The sequence below is a fragment of the Neovison vison genome, chromosome 1, assembly GCF_020171115.1.
Source record: "Neovison vison isolate M4711 chromosome 1, ASM_NN_V1, whole genome shotgun sequence".
In the NCBI taxonomy this organism is placed as follows: Eukaryota; Metazoa; Chordata; class Mammalia; order Carnivora; family Mustelidae; genus Neogale; species Neogale vison.
In genome coordinates this window covers 72531657-72555858 of record NC_058091.1, presented here as the reverse complement: position 1 = coordinate 72555858, position 24202 = coordinate 72531657, and the positions used below count along the sequence as shown (strand labels likewise).

At 34.6% G+C, this 24202-nt stretch overlaps 1 protein-coding gene across 10 annotated transcripts in view; it reads right to left on the bottom strand.

Annotated features, from left to right (window-relative positions):
* PTPRK (protein tyrosine phosphatase receptor type K) overlaps window positions 1–24202 on the bottom strand; it is a 586903-nt gene that overhangs the window by 438923 nt on the left and 123778 nt on the right. For all 10 annotated transcript variants that reach the window (XM_044249247.1, XM_044249183.1, XM_044249202.1 and 7 more), the window contains exon 2: window positions 16187–16309. In XM_044249247.1, the coding sequence (XP_044105182.1) occupies window positions 16187–16309 (123 nt within the window). The remainder of the gene's footprint in view (window positions 1–16186; window positions 16310–24202) is intronic.

The following is a 24202-nucleotide window of genomic DNA, read 5'->3' as shown; positions in this document are numbered from 1 at the left end:
ACATAACACATAGAAAAAAGCATAAACAGGAACAATGAAATATTATTATAGTGTTAACCATTAGAACATGTTTAATAAGAAAAGTGATAAGGGGAAAAAAAAAAAAAGCACCAGAAATCATTTCTACATATAGAAAGAGGAGGAAATACAACACGGTTGGAATTAAACTCAACCCAACCCATGGGATGGGTAACTAGACCCATCCCATTTCTCCTCATGGAAATGCTTCAAAGGGCCAATTTAGAAACTGCAGAATACATTAACAATAGTTAATTCAAATCATTTCATAAAACATCCTTTTTTTCTTTTTTCAGCAATATTATCATTCCTTCTATTTCTTCATTCAAAAATACTTTGCATTTCAAGGTAATTAATAAATGTTCTCAAGAAAACAAGTTGAGAAAAATCTCATTTATATTTTTAAAAGATTTTGAGTCATACTGTGTTGATGGCAGTGTTCTTAACATAAAGATACCTTGTCATGTGATATATTCATTCATGATGGGCTACTTCTCTTGTAGTCAAAAAGCAAGGAAAAGTATTGCTCCTTATATTCTCAACTGTATTTTTGCTCTAACTGGACTTCTTAGGAGCAATTTATATTTCTTTTGAATTATATTAAACACATAGAAAAGATCACTTTTATCTCTATCATTAGCTGTGTGCATATTATAATACCATGTAAGTTCACCTGAATTCACAAGCATTCCAGGCTTTCAGTTCAGAATAATTCAAACATAAAAACAAAGTTAAAACAAGCCTTCTTGGGGAAGAAAAGATTTTGAGTCATTCACCAATTATTGATTGCAAGTCCAAGCACCAAAAACAGTGCTAAACTGCACAGAAGTGAATCATGGTATTGTTTCACCTTATTCTTAAGTATCAGTCACTTAACTCTGTTTTCAAGAACTATATCATTTTATTAACACTGGCATATCCTTTAGCATTGTTTTAGATATCATTGTTCTAAGCCACAAAACTGGTAAGTCAAAATCAATAGTAGGATTACATTAAAAAATCTACAATTTAAACAATTTTTTTTTAATTTTGTAGAGATTTTATTTATTTGAGAGACAGAGTGAGTGAGAGATAGCACACAAGCAGGAGCAGAGGGGTAGGGAGAAGCAGACTCCCAACTGAGCAGAGGACCCATGCGGCTCAATCCCAGGACCCTAGGATCATGACCTGAACCAAAGGCAGACAGACACTTAACCAGATGAGCCACCCAGGCACCACAAATTTTTATTTTCTACGTAATTCTATGTTATTTTTTAGCCCCATAAAGAGCAAACAAGAGAACCTTGAGACAAATTAAATACCCAACTGCTACCTACAATTAATACTGAACTTATTTCTTAAAAATTTCAGAGAAGGATTATCTATTTGTTACTGTAACTAGTAATTTAGGGAGCATAATCATATCCTAATAGTCTGGTTCATTACCAACAATTAGATCTAAAATTTCAAATTAACATTTTCTTGTTTTAAAACTTACTCCTTTCTCATTGAATAACTTTGTCTTGACAAATCGTTTCCAGCAAACTTATAATTGATACATTCTATACATAGGTATATCCTACAAAATGTTTCCTCTGTTAGAATTCTTAACAACACAATGATTCTGGGTTAATACCCAACTTAATAGAGATATCTTTCAATACACAGATTTTTGGCCAACCTTTTTTTTTACATATTACTCAAAAATTCAATACAGTAAATGAATTAACATATGCATAGAATGAATTGTGAATTACATTCTAATATAGTTAGTAAAACATCAAAATTATATATAACTATTTGGAAAGCTCACAGTAACTGTAAGCTGCAGGTGTTCAGATATAATGAAAATACAGCAATGTATTCCATTTGAAATAAGTACAGTAAATTTAATATTAATTGTTTGGATCACAAAACGATGTTTTAAGCATTAACTTTAGCACCTAGTTTGAAAACCTACTCTGTATGCTGTGTTTTAGTTACTTTTTAATTAACCGGTCAGGCATTTTGGTTAGCAGTCTCAGACATTACAATTTTTCCCATCTAAAATAATAAGAAATTGACAGAATATCTGATTTTCAGAAAATGATTTTTACATTAAGTGGGAGAAGCTTATAACTAGTGACAAATTATGTGCCAGGGAAAAGACAGTTATTTTGTCTTAAAGAAAAAACACATATGACTGTTTCAGAGTATGAAAGAACATAGTCAGAAGCAGAACTTCAATGGCTATAATAAACTGTAACAAGTGTGAGAGAAGTTTATTTATCCTAGAGTATAATACTTACAAGTGATGCATCCTGAAAAGAAGCACTGAACTGTGTTAAAACTTTTTTCAAAGTTGACAAAGTTTTGATAGGCTTTTTTACAACATTTTATAAAGCTTTTAATGCGAGATATTACATTAATCCCAGATTGGAATTATGTCTTCTTTCTGTTAAAATAATGAATTGAATTTAGTAATCTCAATCTCCTCTAAACAAGAGGCTATAAAAATTAATCTTAACATTCTGTTTAGCAGAGGTTCTGTATCTCTCTAGAACAACATTTTCTGCATTATGTTGACCTTATTATAGTTTTGATTATTAAGAACAAATATAACTTCATTACTTCTGAAAGAGCTAAGTTTTCTTAAAATTGTGTTATTGTCTATTTTATTTTTAAATGCTAAATATTAATACAATTAATATATTAATGCAGTTACTATTATAATAAATATTAGTACAGTGAAAATATTCCTTGTTCTCAGGTACCTATGCTACTATCTTAATCATGTGTCCAATCTCCTGTAATAACTTTAGATTTTGCCTGCTAAAGATCCTAAATTCAGAAAAATTTTAATATTATATTTTTATAATTATTATAATTATATAGAATTATTAGTAATTATATATAATATAATTATAATTATAATAAAATTTATTTTAGTAACTTTTAATATATTAAAAGTTACTAAAATCATTTTCTTAAATTTTAATATATTTTATATTAAATATATTTATATTTAATATATTTATGAAAAATTAATATTATATTTTAAATAATATAAATACTTTAATAGAACTCCCTCTAGAGCTTTAGACAACCATAAAGATATGGTCCTTTACCTGATAAGACCAGGGAAACTAAAACTCAAGTTTGGTATGCTCTACATTTTTTAACTAGCTCAACAACACTGTAAGGATTGCACAGGAAGATCTTTGAAATCAGAAAAGTTCAACAGTCTGTACATTTTCTTCAGATAAATGTTATTAAAATAAAATACATGCCCAAGATAATACAATGTATAGGAAGAACCTGAGATCTGCTACTACCCTCACTGTCCATATTTCCTTACCCTCAAGCGAAACAACCAAATCCTTATGAAATAGTTAAGTCCAGTATCCCGAAGGGGAACTGTTCTCTTCTCTACTCAGGTACTATTGGTTACTGCAATATATTAATCCCAGCCATTCAGTCTTAATAGTAAGTGGTTTATGCTTTTTTCCCATATTTTGCCTGAAGCCTCTGCTAAAAGCTATAGGCTCTAGAAATTGGGTCCTCAATTAATGGTCTCAAGGGAATGAATGGACTAAGGTAGATTCTTCTATAATGTCTTCAAGGACTAACCTCATGGGTATAGGCTTCTGTGTTGACAAAACATATTAGCAAGACCATACCAGGACACAGAGCCAGAATTTCTATGAAGAATGACTTCCTGAAACAGAATGCTATCCTGAAATTTGAGGGACAATGAATTAGTTAAGCCTAAATTAATGAACTAATGAGGGAAATCTAATTGGAATTATTTGTTTGGAAGATTATTGGTATATTTTTTAATGGTCTTTATCTTTAACCCAGTTTTCTTAAAACCTGAAATAGTAGCTTGTTCCCATTGACCACTCAGATATACAGGAATACATTCTTTATCTAAGTTTCTTTATTGTTTGAGTATTGCCAATGGTAAATACAAGAATAGGCTCTTCCTTTTCACTGGAATGTAATCTGACAAATGAACTGTGTAACCAAAATGTTTAAATTTTATGGAGTGTTATATTTAAGAATAGTGCTTATTAAAACATACATAGTAAGCCCTTCAAAGTAACAATATGTGGAACCAGTGCTTAACACCTCCTCAGTAATCAGATCTACTACTTAGTCTGAATTTGCAGGTTCTCTGCTTGAAAGAAAGATCAATTTATGAGAGGCTAGGAATCCCAGCTGATTTGAGACACAGATAGGAATTTATCCACACTTACAGGTACTTCAGGTAATACCTAGTAGATATGAATAATTTGAGTTTGGTTTCTTAGTTTCTGGATAAAAGAGTAAATGAGGGCAATTTTTTTAAAACTTGCAAGTGACAGAAGTTATTAAAAATATAATCCTAGACTTCTAATAACATCCCCAAGCAGAAGTTAATTTTCTGCCTTTACTGGTTGTTTAACTTTCCAATGCACTAGATACTATATATTTTGATCTTACTATGAAGCTTGTATCTGTTAGTAAACACTTCTTGTTGTACCTATGTAAATGCATCAGACCAAAAAAGGAAGAGGAAGAAGGACGATAAAGAGCAGGAGGAAAAGGAAAAGAAAGGAAAGAAAAATCATCTTTTTTTTTAATCAACTTTTTTGTTGTTGTTTTTATATGAATTTATCATTGGAGAGTATTTATGATCATAAGAGGAAAACGGAGGGAGAAAAAGTACAAACCTTGGAAATAGACAAAAAAAATGATTGCTTATCCTTTACTCTAAGAGCATGTAAATTTGTCGGAGTCACTATTCACTACTGATTAAGATGATTTATAAATCTGGAAGAAATGTTAATTTGTAGAAAGTTCGTAGTAATACAAATGATACTTATAATAATAGGCCTGCAAATAAATTTGATCTAGTAGAGAAGCAAATAATGCCTGTTTATAGTGAAGACAATCTTAAGGATCTCAGATTTATTGCCCTGTTGGACATTAATCTATTTAGTATAAAAGTGGGAATCTTATCCCAGCATTCTTTCTTTGAGTGGATTATAAACGCTTCCCTTGTTCCTACAGTCTTTTGAGCCAGTTATATTATACTGCTGGTTCCCTCATTAATAAATTAAATATAACTTCATCATGCATTCATCTAATGTATATAACACTGGACTCACTTTTAGGTTTTGAGTTTTTTAAAAAGTATGTTACTTTATTTCTTCTATGTCATAAAAGTCAAGGGCAAACAGGAGAGAATAAAAAAAAAAACCTCTCAATAGTAACATTTGCACGTGAGAAAGCTAAAATAACTTTACTGAGGGCATGAAGATTTCCCACGTCTTGAGTTATAGATCCAATAAATGCTTTGAAATAAAGGAAAAACTGACACTAGGCTGACAATGCATTAGAGAATGTCATGCTGCTCTAATAAATGCTTTATTCATCCACTCTTCTAAATTCCACAGCTTCAAAATTCTACCACCTACATAGCCATCTTACTATATTTACACTGAATAGCTCTGTAACAGGTGCTATTGTTTACCTACCCAATATCCACCCCATTCTTACTCCATTACAATCTGGCCAGCCATGAGCCTCAGGGGAAGCTGGCACAGACTTCAACCTCATCTCCAGCTGGGAGAGGAGGATGGGTCTGGAAGTAAAAGCCAATCATGCCTTATTGTCACCATCACTCATTGGTTTAGGCATGGATAGGTGACATAATTTTGGTTAATTAGACAAAAAGATGAATCTACTGATGGACACCTCAGAGTTCTTTATGATTATCAACAAACAAACAAACAGATATAATGAAGAGATTACCTGTTTTTCTTCATTTCTGAAATTAATACCTTGAGTAGCTACAGATCTGAAACCCACGAGAGGAACTAGCCTGAAGTAAAAAGATGACCTATCCAAATGGAGAAGCAGATAGATAAAGCCAACAAAGCCAATCCTGGACCTTTCGTTATGTGAAAGCAGCTTTCCCTATTGTTTAAAGGCATTTTAAGTTGGGCTCTTCATTACTTGGAGCTGGAGAAAGCATAAAAGATACAACTTTGACCATACCTCCAAGTCAGCCCTGTAGCTTTTTTTCCTGTTGTCTCTAAAGAAGGATCTCTACTTACACTTGTTTAGACTTCAAAAGCTGGATCTTTTCCTCCTCTATCTGTACATACTTAGATTCCTAACCTTGACTTTCCCAAGGCATGAAACCTCTAGTGATTTATTTCACCTCTCTGAACCCCATTTCCTTCATCTATAGAGTAAGGTTAATGCATACCTCAGAGGGCTTTTATAAAAGTTAAGTGATGGGGCCCCTGGGTGGCTCAGTCAGTTAAGCATCTGCCTTCTGCTCAGGTCATGATCCCAGGGTCCTAGGATCCAGCCCCACATTGGGCCCTGCTCGGTGAGGAGTTGTCTGCTTTTCCCTCTACCTCCTCACAACCCTTACCTCACACACTCTCTCTCGCTCAAATAAATAAATGAAATCTTAAAAAAAAAAAAAAAAAGTAAATAAAATAAAGAAAAATTAGGTGAAATGCAGTATTTTAAAAAAATGCCTGAGATTAGATAAAAGTGGTCAGGGAAGCATCTAACCTGGCTTAGATAAAATCATACACTCAAAATATAACTTTTGAATAGCCAAATTGACATTCCAATTTCCTACTTAATTCACCAACTATCTAAAATCAAGGGGAAAGGAGAAGGTACAGAAATATATGAAATGAAGTTTGTGGAATTGTTCTATTTAATTTTCTTCTCATCAACTGCTTAAGAAGCACATCAGCCTATTTCTCTAATCTATGTCCCTAGGTGAAGAGTTCATGATGCTGCTGGCATTTATAAGGTGCCAGGCACTCGAAGTATAGAAAACATTCATTTTTTTGCTGAGAGATATTTCCCAATCAGTAACTTGCTCTTTGAAGGAAGGGGAATATGTCTGTACAACATACCGTAGTACGCTCAGCAGAAATTAGATTTGAAAACTGACAAAACTCCAAGATTTAAAAAGCACCTTTTTATGTAATGACAAGTACATAAGCAGAGCTCTATATTTTTTATAATATCAACTATGAGATAAGCAACATCACATATTCTTTAAATAATCTCTAATTTAATTACTTATCATCTGTTCTTTTTATAGACTTTTCTTTTCCTGGTATTCTTCTTTTGTTTGAAAGAAAATAAGCTTTTAAACTGGGACTAAAAGAATTTCTTAGCCACCATAAGGCAAGTTTACTTTTTGGAGAGGAAAAGTATAAGGTCATCACTGCACTTGCAGTCACACTCCCCCAAGGAAAAGTAATTTTGTTTCTTTGGACTATGTATTGATTTTAAGGTATGCGTTAAAGGTACCTGTATAGTCTTTGAAATTACTCTGTATTCTAATCTTAATCCATTTAAACGGCTGAAACTTCTCTAGCCTGACACCAATATTTATTTTTTTCTTTCTTTCTTTTTTTAAGGTTAACCTGTTTTTTTCCACTGAGCTATATTGGGACATATCTAACTTTGATACATTATGTACCTGAAATATCAGGAAAATATCCCTGTCTCAGCATGCCATTTCTGTCCACAGTAATTTAGACATTCTTCATGCTGCATTTATGTCCACAAGGGTAATAGTCCTTACATTAAAAACCAGCCTTAAAGAAGTGTTTCACCCTTCATGAAGTCCATTACTGCTTTTCTCTCTCTGACCCTGCACTGCCTTCAACTCCCACTGTTTTTAATAAGCAACTCAAATGTGGTAAACTATCTTCTCCGTGCTGAGGGCAAAAGCACCAACAGATACATGATAACATGGTTTGGAAGAACACACTGAAATAAGCCCATAATTCTAGTCCTAAAATACCCCACTGCAAACAAAGTCTTAAAATTATTTTCAAACCCTAAACTTTAGTCTGATTCCTGTAGTCCACTATTTTTTCTTCTGTCATATGTGCTCTAATGAGACAGCAGATAATATAGGTGTTTCCAAAGGTCTGCTTACACAGACATGGGGCAAGTGTTCATCAAATCACTAAAAATAACATACAGGTAAATCAAAGAGAGGACGAAGTATCTCCCTAGGGATTGACAGTCTCAATTCCAAACAAATCTCAGAGTCCACTTCATGCAAAGATTAAAAAAGAGACAGTCACAGCTTTTAAATTACGGAAATAGTATTTTAGACAAAACAGTAAAAAATCAAAATAGATACCTCATTATACAGTGGATTAAATGTCCATGAGCAACTCAAGAAAACGTATCAGCTACACTATGATTACAAAGCAGGATGATACTGTGGCAAGAGTAATTTTGATATTAGACACATGAACCTAATTTCAAATCCCATCCCTGGGGGCTTTAAGCAAGTTATTCACTCTACTTATCTCTAAAATGTCAATAATTTGTAGGGTTTGTGTGAGGATTAAGAAAATATATCATATCCCTAGTATAGGAAAACCCAGTAGGCCACTAACAAGTCATAGCTAATGGTAATAAGTACCTTCATCTTTGCACACTTTATGATGAATGTGCACCAAACCACTGTTTGCAAAGTGTCTTTTGGAGACTTCTATCACTAAGTGATTTTCACAGAAGCCATCTTGATAGAGCTGGGGTAGTGGAGAAGGGGGTAGAGGTAGGGATATAGGGAGTACAAAGCAAACAGGTTCTAGGATCATTAGATCCTTGTGGCTGATTTTACATATGTGAGTACGGGTAAATATTATTTTCATAAAAAGAATTCTAGTAATAAAAAAGAAAAAACTGAAAATCATCAAATGATGCATGGCCTTACAGTTTTAAACCTGTAAGGTTTCAAGCTCTGTCACCTTCTTAGAATCTAATGTCTATTGGGATGCCTGGGCAGCTCAGTTAGTTAAGCATCTATCTGCCTTTGGCTCAGGTCATAATCCCAGGGTTCTGGGATTGAGTCCTACATCAGGCTCCTACCTCAGCAGGAAGCCTGCTCCTCCCTCCATTTGCCCCTCCCTCTGCCTGCTGCTCCCCCCTACTTGTGCCTCTTTCTCCCTGACAAATAAGTAAATAAAATCTTAAAAAAAAAAGGGGGGGGGCGCCTGGGTGGCTCAGTGGGTTAAGCCGCTGCCTTCGGCTCAGGTCATGATCTCAGGGTCCTGGGATCGAGGCCCGCATCGGGCTCTCTGCTCAGCAGGGAGCCTGCTTCCTCCTTTCTCTCTGCCTGCCTCTCTGCCTGTTTGTGATCTCTCTCTGTCAAATAAATAAATAAAATCTTTTTAATAAATAAATAATCTAATGCCTATATCCACGAGTTATAAGTTTTCCCATCTGTGTTAATGAATTGATGTTAAGCTATTCTCTTATTCTTCTCTTGTCTGTCCTCGTCTCCCTGTCTTTCATCTCCACTCTACTATCCATCTCTCAATTCTCCTCAAGACAACTGCACAGATTCACACACATACACACATTATCTTTAGTCATATTAATAGACAATGATAACTAGACTGTCGGGGACCGCCTCCGGCCGGGAAAATCCCCACCATTACAAGATGGCGTTGGCTCACTGCCAGCAAAATACGCTGCAAGTGAACACCGAACTTTCTGGTGAAGCCCACCTAAAGGAGGACATAGTCATTGGCTGTTTCAAATTTAATCAGCATAGTAACAGGACTCTCATTGGCTCTCCCCATTGTTTGGCCCCTTATTGGTCACCTTGTTCACTGATTGGTCATGTAAACGTATATAAGTGTGTGGACTTGGGGAAATAAAGAGAGAGAAGATAGATCTGAACCGGGGCTTCTTGTCGTCCTTGCGGGTCGAGGGCGACACTAGACTACAAAAAGAAAATAAACCAACATTTTGGACTGATTTGCTCTACCCTCTAACACAAACAAAATCAGCCACAATACTACAACTTAATATCTCTATTAACCAACACTATATACCAACACTGTACACAACTTTATCTTACCATCTCTGCCATCCTTTGACTTTGGTAAATCTGCTGTCAAAAGTTCTGTTCATTCCGATGTGTAAGATTTTGGCAGCTATGACACAGGTAGAAACCTGTGTCTTACTAGCAATTGTTTATAATAGAGTGATGAAAAGATTAGGCAGGTGATCCACTCATTTTTATAAGTGATTAAGGTTCCCAGAGATAGACTTATAGGTTAAAAATGGTAAGTCAATGCAAAAACTCCCTTGAAATTTCTCTAGAGATGTATAAAAATATGAATCACAGCATACATAATAACACTGTTTGGTAAATTTAGACTTTAAGTCTTCTCCTATAAAACTAAGACATTATCATCTTAGCATAGAAAACTTAGCTGGAATTGTATAACCTATAAAATGTCATCATACGAATCAAATTGTGGAACTCAATGTTTTATTTGACTTTTAAACATCACACTATCAGAAGAAAGCCAGGCACACAATCATGTGACCCGTGCACACTCCCTACTAAATACACAAACACATTCAGTCTCTCCAAATAAATATTTGAAGAAGGCAACCTTCATTTAACAACCCAGCTAATAATTCATGTTTGAACTCTGAGATTAAAAAAAGGGGGGAGATACATAGTTCTAAATGTAATAAATTAATATAATTCCTTTTTTTTTTAAGATTTTATTTATTTATTTGACAGACAGAGATCACAAACAGGCAGAGAGGCAGGCAGAGAGAGAGTAAGGGAAGGAGGTTCCCTGCCGAGCAGAGAGCCCAATGCAGGGTTCAATCCCAGGACCCTGGGATCATGACCTAAGCCAAAGGCAGAGGTTTTAACCCACTGAGCCACCCAGGTACCCCTAAAGATACATTTCTTAACAGCATTGTTCATTCCTCATCCTTCTCTGTGTAATTTGTTCTCTACGTTTTAGTTTGGGGGCTTGACAAGGGAGCAGAATTAAGATCTAATAGGTTCTTAAACTAATGAATGACACCTCACTAGGTTTTATAACAAAGGAGGAATAGTTTCCTACTTCAGTCTTCAGATTAATTTAATGACAGAGAGTCTTAATTCTTAATGTCTACATAGCATGTATGCATTTTATGGAAGGAAGTGTGTATACTGATTTATATTATTATTAGTGAAAAGTACCAGACTGAAGGTGAGATACAATATAGTCATAATTTTAAATACTACCAAAGGGGTACTCTAGAGACTCTAAACTAAAATTCAATTAGTCATTTTACAAAAAGGTGTTTAAAAAAAAAACAGTTATAATTATAGTAGATGATAAATGTATTGAGATGTCAATTATGATCCCCAATCTCAGATCTAGGCAGAACATATAGCAAAATGGTCAAATGAGTTTGCTTCATGAGGTCATAAGCATAAGAGAATATCTGACAAAGAAGGTCACAGACACAGATGTATTTGAGATCAGAGAATAATTTCTATTTCTATGTAACATCTCTCATTCTCATTCCAGGCTTCTATGGAATAAAAGATTGAGATGAATTTGACATGGAAAAGACAAAGGAGAGAGAGAGAAAACCTAAAGGGAGCTCCTTCTTGGTAGTATTACAAAGGCAAAAGCCATATATTAATAATTATATGACCATCTTCTAATCACATTAAAATTTGAACTGAAATTAATGTCCCAGAACTAGGGCATTTGTTTTATTCAGTTAAATTTTTAGCAAGTGAAAGAAAAATTTTGTTTAATCCTCGACCAAAGTATTTTAAAAAACATTATATAAGTTGACAGTTTTGCTTAAATAAAATGAAACAGTGTCTTGGGAAATTGAAGAAAAAAATTCAGTTTATGTTCACAAAGAACTTATAGTTTAGAGGAAAGAATGACATATATAAAGATGATACTGTAACAGTTACAACTGAAATATGTACAAAACACAGTAGAAAACATTCAGATATGAGGACAGAAAAAATATGAGTTCTAAGCCAATCAGAAAAATCTTTCCAACACAGATGGAACTTGAATAGATACAGTAAGGATGGGTAATAATTTGATGAGCAGATAAGTGGGCAGAGAACTGTCTAATCAGAGGGAAGAGAGCATACAAAGGCTCAGAGATGCTCAGAGACCACATTTTCCTTGAATGTTGGGGTGCAGATCCAGAACGATGGAAAAGAGTTTGAGTCCATTTGAGATGTCCTATGATACATCTTTTATTTTAATCTATAACATTTTTAATTATTAGTTCGGTTTTCCCATGGCATCCCTGTGAGCACTGGCTTTATTTTGCTTTATTTTCTGCCACTTTTTATTAATAAATAAGATATATAGAGAAAAGTCCTGAGGTCATAAATATACAGCTCAATGATTTTTCAGTTTGGGCATACCCATGAAAACACCATCCAGACAAGAAATACAGTATTTATTGCCCAAACAGAAGGCCCACCATGCCACTTTCCAAGCACTAATAATCCCTCACCCCTGCCACCCCCTCCTGCAAGTAAATAATACCCTAACTTCTAACATCATCAATAGTCTAACCTGTCTTTGAAATTTATATAAATGAAATAAGGTACATATTCTTCTATGTCCACTTTCTTTCCCTCAATGTGATGTTTGTGACATTCGTTCATATCAAAAATGGCAACAGTTCATTTCTGTACATTGCTATGTAATATTCCCTAAGATGAATGCACCACCATAAATGCATATTCATCCACTGCACTGTTAAGCGATATCCTTGCATTGCTTTCAGTTTGAGCATGTTATGAATACTGGTGCATTCCTGCACATGTCATTTGGAGAACATGTGTACTCAATTCTACAGGGCTTATACCCAAGAATGGATTTACTAGGCCATTAGGTTCTACAAAATGCTTGCACAGATTTATACTCTGACCAATAGTATATGAGAGTTTCACTTGCTCTATATTCTTACAAAACCTGAAATTCTGATTTTCATCTTCCTGCCAAGTGTGTAGTAGTTTCTCATTGTGAATATAGTTCACATATCCTTGGTGACTGAGTTGAGGAGGTGCTCATATTTTCCTATGATTTTTGGCCATTACCCTAATACTAAATGGCCTAATTAATTCTTTTGCATTCTATTTTTAATGCACTTAGCAGGCCTTTCAGTCATCATCATTGTCACCTGACAAAGGGAGTGTTGGGGCTAGGGACTGCTGAAAATATTTTAAACAATTATTGATAGCAATACGTCTTTAAGAAAGAATTTTTTCTTTCCTTTTTCTTGTTTCCTACCATCTTTATTCTTCTATTATTCTAGTCTATTTTGTCCACCCAATCTGTCTTCTTTCCTTCTATGTTTCCAGTCCAAAAAGGTCAATAAATAGAAGGCAATTAACAATGTCCAAGTGCTGTCTAGAGAGTTCAATAGATCAATAACAAGTTTACATCTGAGACCTAGACTTCTTACTTAAGGGTTGCCAAAGGTTTGAGAGTTTTTTTTTGTTTGTTTGTTTAATAAATGAAACAAGTAAACTTGCCTGACTATTTATTTGAAAATAAATGGACCCTTCATAAAATTTTAGCAGGATAAATATAAATGTCTCCTTTTTGTTTTAACTTCTGTTATGAACAGTGTTTTTAAAAAAATATCAGAAGCATTGTAAAGAAATATCAGAAGGAAAGTGGGAGGAAATGGTATCTATTGTAAAAAGAGAGCAATAAAAGATACACAAGGATGCTTTCTTTCACTCTCCCTAAAGACCAAATAGAAGTCACATTTGGCAAAACTAAAGTAGCCATGACCTTTTCCCTCCTCTGCATGATTAATTACTTAATGTCCTATTAATTGGAAGATGTGGCTGAATTTCAAACACTTTCATTTTCTGTGCGTATCATCCTGTACTCTAACCAGCGATTAAGCTGTTCATCAAAGGTGAGCCAACAAGGTCATCTGAGCAGTATCTCTTCAGCTATTCATTATCCATCTTCAGTGGTAATTAACAATGGTAACATTTCCATAAATCAACATCTTTCTGATTATTCTCTGATGATAAACAGTCAAAATGTGTGCATCCCAGCCCACCCCTTTTAATTTTATATTTAAAAAAAAATTCTAAATATACCACAGAGAAAACTCAGGTGAAATATTACAGGAGTTTGTTCAATTAAAATGTATGAAGAAAATAAAGCTCTGTACCTTTGAAAGATAAATACACACCTATGCACAAAACTAAATGGGTCTGCTGGCAACACAAGAGACATACATAAGAAGCAAAGGATGTCAGCCACCTAGTACCAATTTATTCCTCTGGCAAGAAAATTATGGCTCAGTTCAGCTTCTGAGATAACCATTTGCCTACTCAGCCATGGAAGGTGACAATTTAAAACAGAAAGCAGATTTAATTCACCTTACTCTCAAAATACACATTAGAGGGAGGACCAATAAAAACCTGTCAAAGAATATAGTTACTATATTCTTTTCTGGAACCATAATTGGGAAATGTAATTTTTAGGTACGGTTTTGTTTACTTTGTGCACTTGTGGTGTACTGTCATTTATTGCTGATGTTTTAAGCTTTTTTGGCTCTATACATCAGATTACTTAGTAAATTCAGAAATGCTATTGATAAAACTATCTTCCTTGGTTCACTTGAATTGACATTTTCATCTCCAGTGGCCAGTCTAAAATTGTCATTTCTTTTTTTTTTTTAATAGATTTTATTTATTTATTCAACAGACAGAGATCACAAGTAGGCAGAGAAGCAGGCATAGAGAGGGGGAAACAGACTCCCTGCTCAGCAGAGACCCCAATGTGGGGCTCAATCCCAGGACCCTGAGATCATGACCTGAGATGAAGGCGGAGGTTTAACCTACTGAGCCACCACGCCCCTAAAATTGTCATTTCTAAAGTTCACTCACTATAGGAATGTCTTTCTGAATTTGTAGAAAATTAATTATAAAGTATTTTTAAAAGATCATAATAACACTGAGTGTGGTGCATAAACAATGAATCTTGGAACACACTGAAAAAATGAAATTGAATTTTAAAAAGATCATAATAAAAGTACTGAAAACATGTGTTAAAACTTAAATTATCAGCAATAGATAATCAGCTTATCAAATATATATATGATTATGTATAATAATTGCATAATGATTATATATTACTACATGGCATATTAATATATTATGTTGTTAAATATTATGTTGTATATTATTATATATACATGATTATATATAATGTATAGGTATGACCTGTATTTATTTCTAAATATTAGAAGGAAAATAGTTCATGCTTTGTAATATTATATTTTAGTATTCCTGTTGACATTTTTAATTTTTACAATTTAATAAATTATTGCTAAACATATACATACAGAATTTGGAATTAACCCCAAATTAATATGTAGAACTGAAGGCACAAATATTAGTCTGATAGTACTAATAAATGATGCATTATAAAATAATATGTCTAGATGGCTACTGTACATTAATGTGTTTTTCACAAGTAAGAGAAAACACAACTCAGACTGGCTTAACCAATAAGATGCATTATTTCACAAAACCAGAAATCAAAGGATATATCAAAGTCTAGATAGAGAATGAACAGGGAACAGCCCTATTTACCTAAAATCTACCCAGAAAAGACCTCCTCCTCCCTTTGACAATTTTGTGTCCTGGCTGCCTCTCCTCAGAGCCACTTGTATGCTTGCAAGCAGAGCGACAATGAGATAAGGCTTCTCCCCATCATGGACTATAAACCCTTCCTTTCAGTCTGATTGTACTAAACCCATGTCATTTAACTGAATAGGTATTAAGCAAATTGATCTTCCATTTTAGGTTATTTTAAAAGAATTCTGTTTGCTATTCATGTGTTTTTTTTTCTTGGTTTTGTTTACATTTTGCCTTTTTATTAAATAGGAAAAAAAAACCAGGGGCGCATGGGTGGCTTATCCAGCTGGGCTTCTGCCTTCTGAAGCTCATGTCATGATCTCGGGGTCTGGGGATCAAGCTCAGCATCAGGCTCCTGGCTCTTTGGGACACCTGTTCCTCCTGCTCATGCTCTCTCTGTATCTTTCTGTCTCAAATACATAAATAAAAATCTTAAAAAAAAAAAAAAAAACAAGAACCACAAATACGTATATTTTTCCAGTCAGATATAACAAAAACATAGTGAGCATTCTTGAAGAATACAGGATTATAGAAAAGTTATTGCAGGAAAGGCAAAGACAAAAATAAGGTTCATAGGTGTGGTCAAGTAGCTTGCCCATTAGTAGTTTACTATAACAAATGACTGTGTTACACCTAAAGTATGAAAATGATACATATTCCAAAGCCATTCCCTCAATATTGGGTAAACAGAATGATTCTCACCTTGAGGCATCTCAGGTGGCAGATAATGAGGTTCTTGGGCACTAACATGTACCCATTCGAAGTCATCATATAGATCCTGGTGATAATCACAGGCCCCTAGACCATCATCAAAAGTACAGCCACCTAAGAGAAGAGAAAAATTATTGTTATATTCTATACAGATTTGCTAAAAATTGAGAATATGCTGGAGAAGGAAAGATTATTTTGAATATGTAAAATGGCACTCAGTAATAATTGGTACTCCTGTTTTTGACTATCCCATTAAATTTTCACACAAAATGAATTTGTATCAGTAGTTTCTGTTTGAATAAGAAACCAGTTTGAGCCTCAGAAGGAAGGCTAAGGCACAGATTTTGAAAGACTAAAAATAGTAAAAGATACTTGTATAGCGAAGCTTTCCTGAAATATGCAAACCACCTGAAATCTAAATAGATTTTAACAACTTTGGTGCAGAGAAGGGAAAAAGTAAAAATTGTCTTTTTTCATGATGCAAGTTCAAAAAGGTGAAGTTAATATTTAAATCTTACCAAACTCCTTGCTTGAAAAGAACACTTTGAAAGAACATTTGAAGTAGCAAATGAAACAAATAAAGCTTTAAAGCATCTATAAGTGTTTGAGGTCAGTGATACATTCATTCTTCCATACCTTATTTAGATTACTTTCATATACACTTACGACTTAAAAGGAGGGAAAAAACTAAAACGTAAAACTGATCAGATTTAGCCTATAATTACTCTCACCATTACCACTTTATTTAATAACCTTTTTTCAAAAAAATAAATGGAGGTAGCCTTTCCTTTTATATCAATCATTTTTCCTGCCCCCCCTCAGGGGTAATTTTATGGCAGAAGTAAAATGATTACTTTTGCTTCTCAGTGTACATATACAGGCACACAAAACTCAACATACTTAGTTTATTCATTTCATGAAAATAAGAACTGGCCTGTATGTCTAATCTTGAAAGAAAATGGATTAGAACTAATGAAAATTCAGCAGTGGGTTTAATGAGAAAAACCAATAACCTGTCTCCTTTCAAGTAAGTTATTTGTTTAGTTTCCATGGGGATCTCTGTGAAGAAATTCAGTGAATTCTCTGACCAAACAGCAGACTACAGAGTGTTAAACTTCTGGCCTATAAATTCTTCTCCATAAACAAGGAACCTTTTTTTTTTTTTTTTTAAAGAAAAGTTTGCAGCTTATATATGAAAAAAAAATCACTTTCCTCACTAATGATGGAGATAAGCCAAGAAGGCAAGATCAGATATGTTCAGATGACATTACAGCCCTAATAACCATTTTTGAAAGCAGACCATGTATGTGGGCATCCTTGAACCATTCTTATGACTACATCAATCCTTTAAAATAATCAAACTTCAGTAGCTTGAAAACTTAATAATATCTTTTAAATATCCTAAAATAGCCTCTTATAAATGCTTTCATGGAAAATGATGTACATCTTAATTTAAAATTAATCAATGGAAAAAAAAGGTTGCTAGGAAATGCATCTTCACATAGCAAGGGAAAAGTTTTTCTCAAGATATAATTTGCTATTATAAGCCCAAAATGACTTACTGCTTTGTAACATAAGCCGTTAGGGCCCCCACTGCCCTTTATAATAGTGTGAGTGGCCTCTGTATATAAATTTGAATTACAGATGGAACCTACATTGGCTCATTTGGAAGACAAATGACCTTAATTGCTGCCCTTCATAGCCATGGTTAATTTTAGACTCCAGGATTCTGACTAGTAATAACCACTGGAAGTATCTGTACAAAAGAAGTGGGTCAGCCCTTACTATTTGTTGTTGCACATCACCGCCCTATCAGTCAAGAGTTTTGGAAATAGTTATTAGTCCACTTGAATTGATTGATAAGAAAATTTTCAAAAAGATGATTTTTACTACTGCAGCTTACAATAAATTCTAATCTGAGATGTACCATGTATCTGTTTGCAGCACAATAGGGCATATCAATAAATCTCCCATAAAACATTTTTTTAAATCTTTTTGTATTTTATATTTCAAGGGTAAATACTTAAACCGTATACTGAACTAGATGACAGGAAATTAAAAAAAAACCTGCCCCTGGCCTGATGAATGCATAATGGCACAGCATAGACGCATGCACCTGCGTGCGCACACTCACGCGCGCGCGCGCACACACACACACACACACACACACACAATGTGTTAATGTGTTACAAAGGATAATGACAGTATGACCAAAGTCAAAGAGAACACAAAAGAACTGGCTACCTACACCAGGGAGGGTTAGAGAAAGCTGCATGTCCTTAGGCTTATTAAGACGAGTAAAGATAAAGCTGGGCCAGAATGGCAATGGGACCAAAATTAAAGAAAAAGCAAAAGCAAAGGCATGCAACTCTAAAGAAACATGAGACTTTGGGGATCTCAAATAACCTCAAAAATTTCTGTATTATGAAAATGAAGAAAAGTATGTAGGGGACAGTCAGAAATACAACTAAATATGAAAGATTTTAGATATAAAATGCTTAGATTTTAATCTGTAGTTGTACTGAAGACATCAGAGGATTTTATCCAGGAGTAGGAAAAAATTCAAGCCATGCTAAAAATAACAACAACAACAATAATAGTAGTAAGAACTCTAATAGTCACGCATAGCTTAAAGAGAAATGGAGGAAAATGGAGGTAGAATGTTTGGCTCAACCTTACAGCAGATAACACGTAACAGATAACACAAGAAAATACACCCTGAGGTAATCCCATTATATACAAGCCCTGTTTACCATTTAAGGCTCACTAGAAAGTCTTATAACACAAAGTCTTCTAATACATTGTCTTCTCTACACGTTTCTGAGTTCAACACACCTTCATACACAGCATTAAAATCTACTTAAAGGAGAAGCATCTTAGCAAGATTCTAATTCATAAAAACATAAGTAATGAACTTAACATTTCTCTGAGCTAGACAGCACAACAAAAAGAGGCAAGATGTTAAAGAACTTTTAGGTAGAGGGGATGAAAAATCAGGGAAGCAGCCTACATTTCAGTTGTATTTGCCACCAGTAAGACCAAAATGAGTATCTGCAAATCATGTCAGAGAAACCACAATCCCAAATTCCTTGACCCTTGGAGGAAAATCACTTCTGAAGAGCCATTTCACAGATTGCTAATTCCTCCCTACCAATCAAACATCTAACTACAGCTGCAATGGTCAGCTTCCTCTATCTCAATCCTTAATGGGGCTTTGCAAACTGTTCACCTAAAGATAAAAATCAAGCTAATTTGGATTTGCCTGAATTTCTTTCCATTCCTAAAATGCTCACTGAAAGGACTGGTACTAAGAAACATCAGTATCTGGGGCGCCTGGGTGGCTCAGTGGGTTAAAACCTCTGCCTTCGGCTCAGGTCATGATCCCACGGTCCTGGGACCCAGCCCCACATCCAGCTCTCTGCTCAGCAGGGAGCCTGCTTCCTCCTCTCTCTCTGCGTGCCTCTCTGCCTACTTGTGATCTCTGTCTGTCAAATAAATAAATAAAATCTTTAAAAAAAAAAAAAAGAAGAAGAAGAAGAAAGAAAGAAAGAATGAAACATCAGTATCCCAACCCCAAAACGATGTTGCCTAAACATTCAGCATTTAAACTCTTGACTCTTTATTTAAACAGATGGTGACAGACTTGATGAAAGAAAGAATACTAAACTCAGTCTTCTCTGATGTCAAACTTTTCAGTAAAAACCAGTGTTGAGGTTAATTTAGAACAAAGTTAAATTGGAGAAAAATAATTTCAAAAATTTAAAAATAAGTAAATTAAAATAAAAAAAATAAAATTTAAATAATTAGAGAAAAATAAAAAGTCAATAGAGCCCCGGACAGCTCTGAGCATTTTGTAAAGGGCGTTCTTTTTAAAGATATTGTACTAGGGGCTCTGGGATGGCTCAGGGTCGGTTAACCAACTCCTGATTTGGACTTAGGTCATACTATCAGGGTCGCGTGATTAAAACCTGCCCCCAGGCTTCTTGCCCAGTAGGGAGTCTGCTTGAGGACTTTCCATCCCAATTCCTCTGCCCCTCCTCCCACTGACCTGTGCCTGGGCTCCCTCTCTTGCTCCCTCATTCTCTCTCACACAAATAAATAAATCTTTAAAAATAAATTAATAAAAGAGATTGTACTAGGATATTTCACATTCTCCCCCTCCAGAGCACTTGCGTCCAGTCTTAATTTCCTGACTAAATAGAATAGCAAGAAACATACAAAATTTTCTTTCATGGTTCTTTACTATATATAAAGAACAAACTTCATTTAGTTGAAGACACAGATTATTTTTCTTTTTATTTTCTTAAATAGTTTAGAATAACAAGGTTTTAAAAAGAGAAACTCTTGGACAAAATATGTTGGCAAACACAATATCCTTAGCACAGCTGTTAATGGTCTTCAAAAATGGACACAATCTTTTCCAATTGTGAATTAAGCTGTAATGCAAATTCGCTCATGTAAGTGATCATCAACTCTGTAATGATCCTTCTTCCATTAAGAACAAAAAGAAAGATTGACACATGATACATTAGGACACATGGAATACTGAATTAAACTAACTTTAAATAGATCATCTTTATCTATGCTAATAAGAAACCATAATATAAGTTTACTGATATAATCCCCAAAATTCATTACAAAGAGGCCAATACATTTCACAAAAAAAATTCAGAAGAACAGAAAAGGAATTTATTACTAAATATCTTAAATGTTAATTCTACGTATAATCTGAGTCAATACAGTCTATTCCCAGAAAAAAAGATTATTGGAAAAAGGGTAAAAATTAATGCTTTTATATAAAGTTCTTATTTCTTCTGAAATCTACTGGGTTATCTTAATGGTTTTTTTGTTGTTTTTCTTACAATTCTGGGACTACTGAAGTTACAAAATAAGAATTAACAATGCCATGAGCAATGTTTAGGTAGTTTACATCTGCTCTAAAAATAAGCAACATTTTTTTCTCGATTTAAGTACTGAAGTTCAAGTAAGAAAAAAAATCCAAATAGATGCAAAGTACAAATACGTTTGGGAGCATAAATATGAGCCACTGGTCATAATACATTGCTCTGATTCAATACTAAAGAGGATCTACTGAAGAAAAATTAGAAAATTCATGTAAAAGAGTTGCTTAAAAGATAATCACTTCAGACCAAAAAAAAAAAAAAAGAAAGAAAGAAAAAAGAAAAGTCTTTTACCCTGCTAGTAACTAATTAGTATGTGAAAATATTATTTGAGCCTAGTTCCTTCATAAAGGAAAAGAACTCGAAACACATTTGTGGAAATCCAAACCCATCATTTATTGATAGATGCAAATGATTCTTAATGATCAGAGAAGAGCTCATTTCAAACACACCCCTAAATTATCTAATTGTTCATCCCTAAAGTTCCATTTCTAGCCAAGAATATATGTTTAATATATATAATCCAAAACTACTTAGCTTGTAAGACTTCTATTCCAACTGTCTGTGATTCAAAGCAAATCTGACTGAGTAATCTTCCTTTAATAAGACTGAATTAGCCAGAATAGGATAATAAACCCAAATTCACTCCCCTCCATCTTTGCAGAGGCAATATTAAAATCTCCTAAATTTCAATGTATAAAACTTAAGGAATTTCAGGGTGCCGGGGTGGCTCAATCAGTTGCTCAAGCAATGGTTCCAGGGTCCTGGGATCAAGCCCTACATCGAGGCTTGCTCAGCAGGGAGTCTGCTTCACCCTCTCCCTCTGCTGCTACCCTTGTTTGTGTGGTCTCTATGTCATAAAAATAAATAAAATCTTTAAAAAGAAAAAAAAAAAAACGAGGAATTTCAAGGAACTGACACACACACCATTTCGGTGGTAGGAGAGAGACAGTTTTGAGACACAGCAAGAAGTGAAGTTTCAACATATACATAGCTTTGCTATTTTACTTCTATGAGCTTTAATCTCCATTCCAGTATAATCAAGACAATAATAGCTACAGTACAGTTAATTGTGTGAGTATTAACGATAATGCATGTAAAGTCCCTAACACTCAGCAAGTTTTCTGTTAACAGTAGCCTTCTTTTCTCATGTCTCATTCTTGACAGTTTATTATCTATATATGCTGTACAGATGCAAACCTATGCACATATCTAAGTACTAAAGCCTAAACGAGAAACTTACAATTTCCATATAATTTACTCAGAAAGTTGAAAGCATTTCCGTAAAGGCAGTATTACCATATTACCATCATCAGATATGCTTTCACTTAGGAAATACCTTCCTTTAGATCAGGGGTCAGCAAATATTATCTGTAAAAAACAAGTTAATAAATATTTTCAGTTTTGCAGGCCTTACCATTTCTTTTTCGTTTTCTTTTTCTTTTTAAAGATTTTATTAACTTGAGGCACCTGGGTGGTTCAGTGAGTTAAGCCTCTGTTTTAGGTTCAGATCATGGTCTCAGGGTCTTGGGATCCAGCTCCGCATCAGGCTCTCTGCTCAGCAGGGAGCCTGCTTCCCCTTCCCCCTCTGCCCACCTCTCTGTCTACTTGTGATCTCTCTTTCTGTCAAACAAATAAATAAGATCTTAAAAGAGAGATAAAGAAAGAGAGAGAGAGATTTTTCTTAATTTATTTGAGACAGAGATAGCATAAACAGGGGGAGGGGTAAAGGGAGAGGAAGAAGCAGACTCCCCACTCAGCAGGGAGCCCACAGTGATGCTGGATCCCAGGGCCTCAAGATCATGACCTGAGCCAAAGCCAGATGCTTAACCAACTGAACCACTCAGGCACACCCAGGCCATACCATTTCTGTCACAACTGTATGTCACTGAAACAAGAAAGCAGCCACCGAGAATTCCCACCAAATGGATATGGTGGTATTCAAATTATACTTCTATTTACAAAAATGGGTGGCAAAATGGATTTGGCTTCTGTGTCATAGTTCAGCAACCCCTGGTTTAGATCACTTTGATCATAAGCTGCTGCTTCTTTTTTTTTTTTTTTCCTATTTTGATATTTATTTATTTATCTGAAAGAGAGAGACAGAGATAGGGACAAAGAGAGCACATGCAGGAGGAAAGGGAGAAGTAAGCTCCTCACTGAGCCTAGTGTGGGGCTTGATCCTGTGACCCTGAGATCAGCACCTGAGCCCAAGGCAGATACTTAACCAACTGAGCCACCCAGGTGCCCAAAGTATTCTTGAAAATTATATGTAATATATAGTCTGGTTAAAAGCTTAGAACCAAGGGTCTTTCATTTCTGCATCACCTCTACAGGACTGAATTTTTTTCCCCATATATCAAGACAAGCAGCAGTGGTCCACAGCCAGGAACTGAACTGACTGAGTTTGAATGACAGAATTACATCTGAAACCAAATCAGATTATATGGCTGGGCAGAGATTCAAGTCAGAAAGTGAGAATATGGAAATGCCAAAGAAACTCTCAAAGTCCCCTAGTCTGGGTTCCAAACTTTTAAGATACAAAGGGAAATAAATATATTTTATATCATGATTCAGTTTCTACATGCATATAGACATGCAAATATTTATATGCATAGTATGTGTGAACAATCACACTCAATCATTCATTATCTCGTTCTATGGATCACTAATCCAGTGCTCTTTCTATAAATGAAATAAAATGAAGAGTAGTTGTATGAATCAGGGGAGTAGACAGATATGGAAAAAAAAAAAAAAAAGGGACTACCAATCCTTTGTCTCAAATACATGTGAATACCTGTCCACTATGGGAGGGGACCCAGAAGATAGGTGTGAGCAGTCCAAGTTCCCATACCTAATTTCCAGGGCTCAAGATGAAGTCCAAAAATAAGCCTCTGACAGACATGTGCAGCCTGGCAATATGAGACCATCCAACTTCATTATGGAGCTAATGGATGATTACGTGCCAAACAGCCATAGAAATGGTATCACACGTGAAAAGAGGTTTATTCAAATATAAGAGGAATGTATTAATGAAAGGCACCTCACAGTAGAAAAAAAATTAAAATTGCTCAGTCACAAATCAAGAAACTATCAGAGCCAAGAT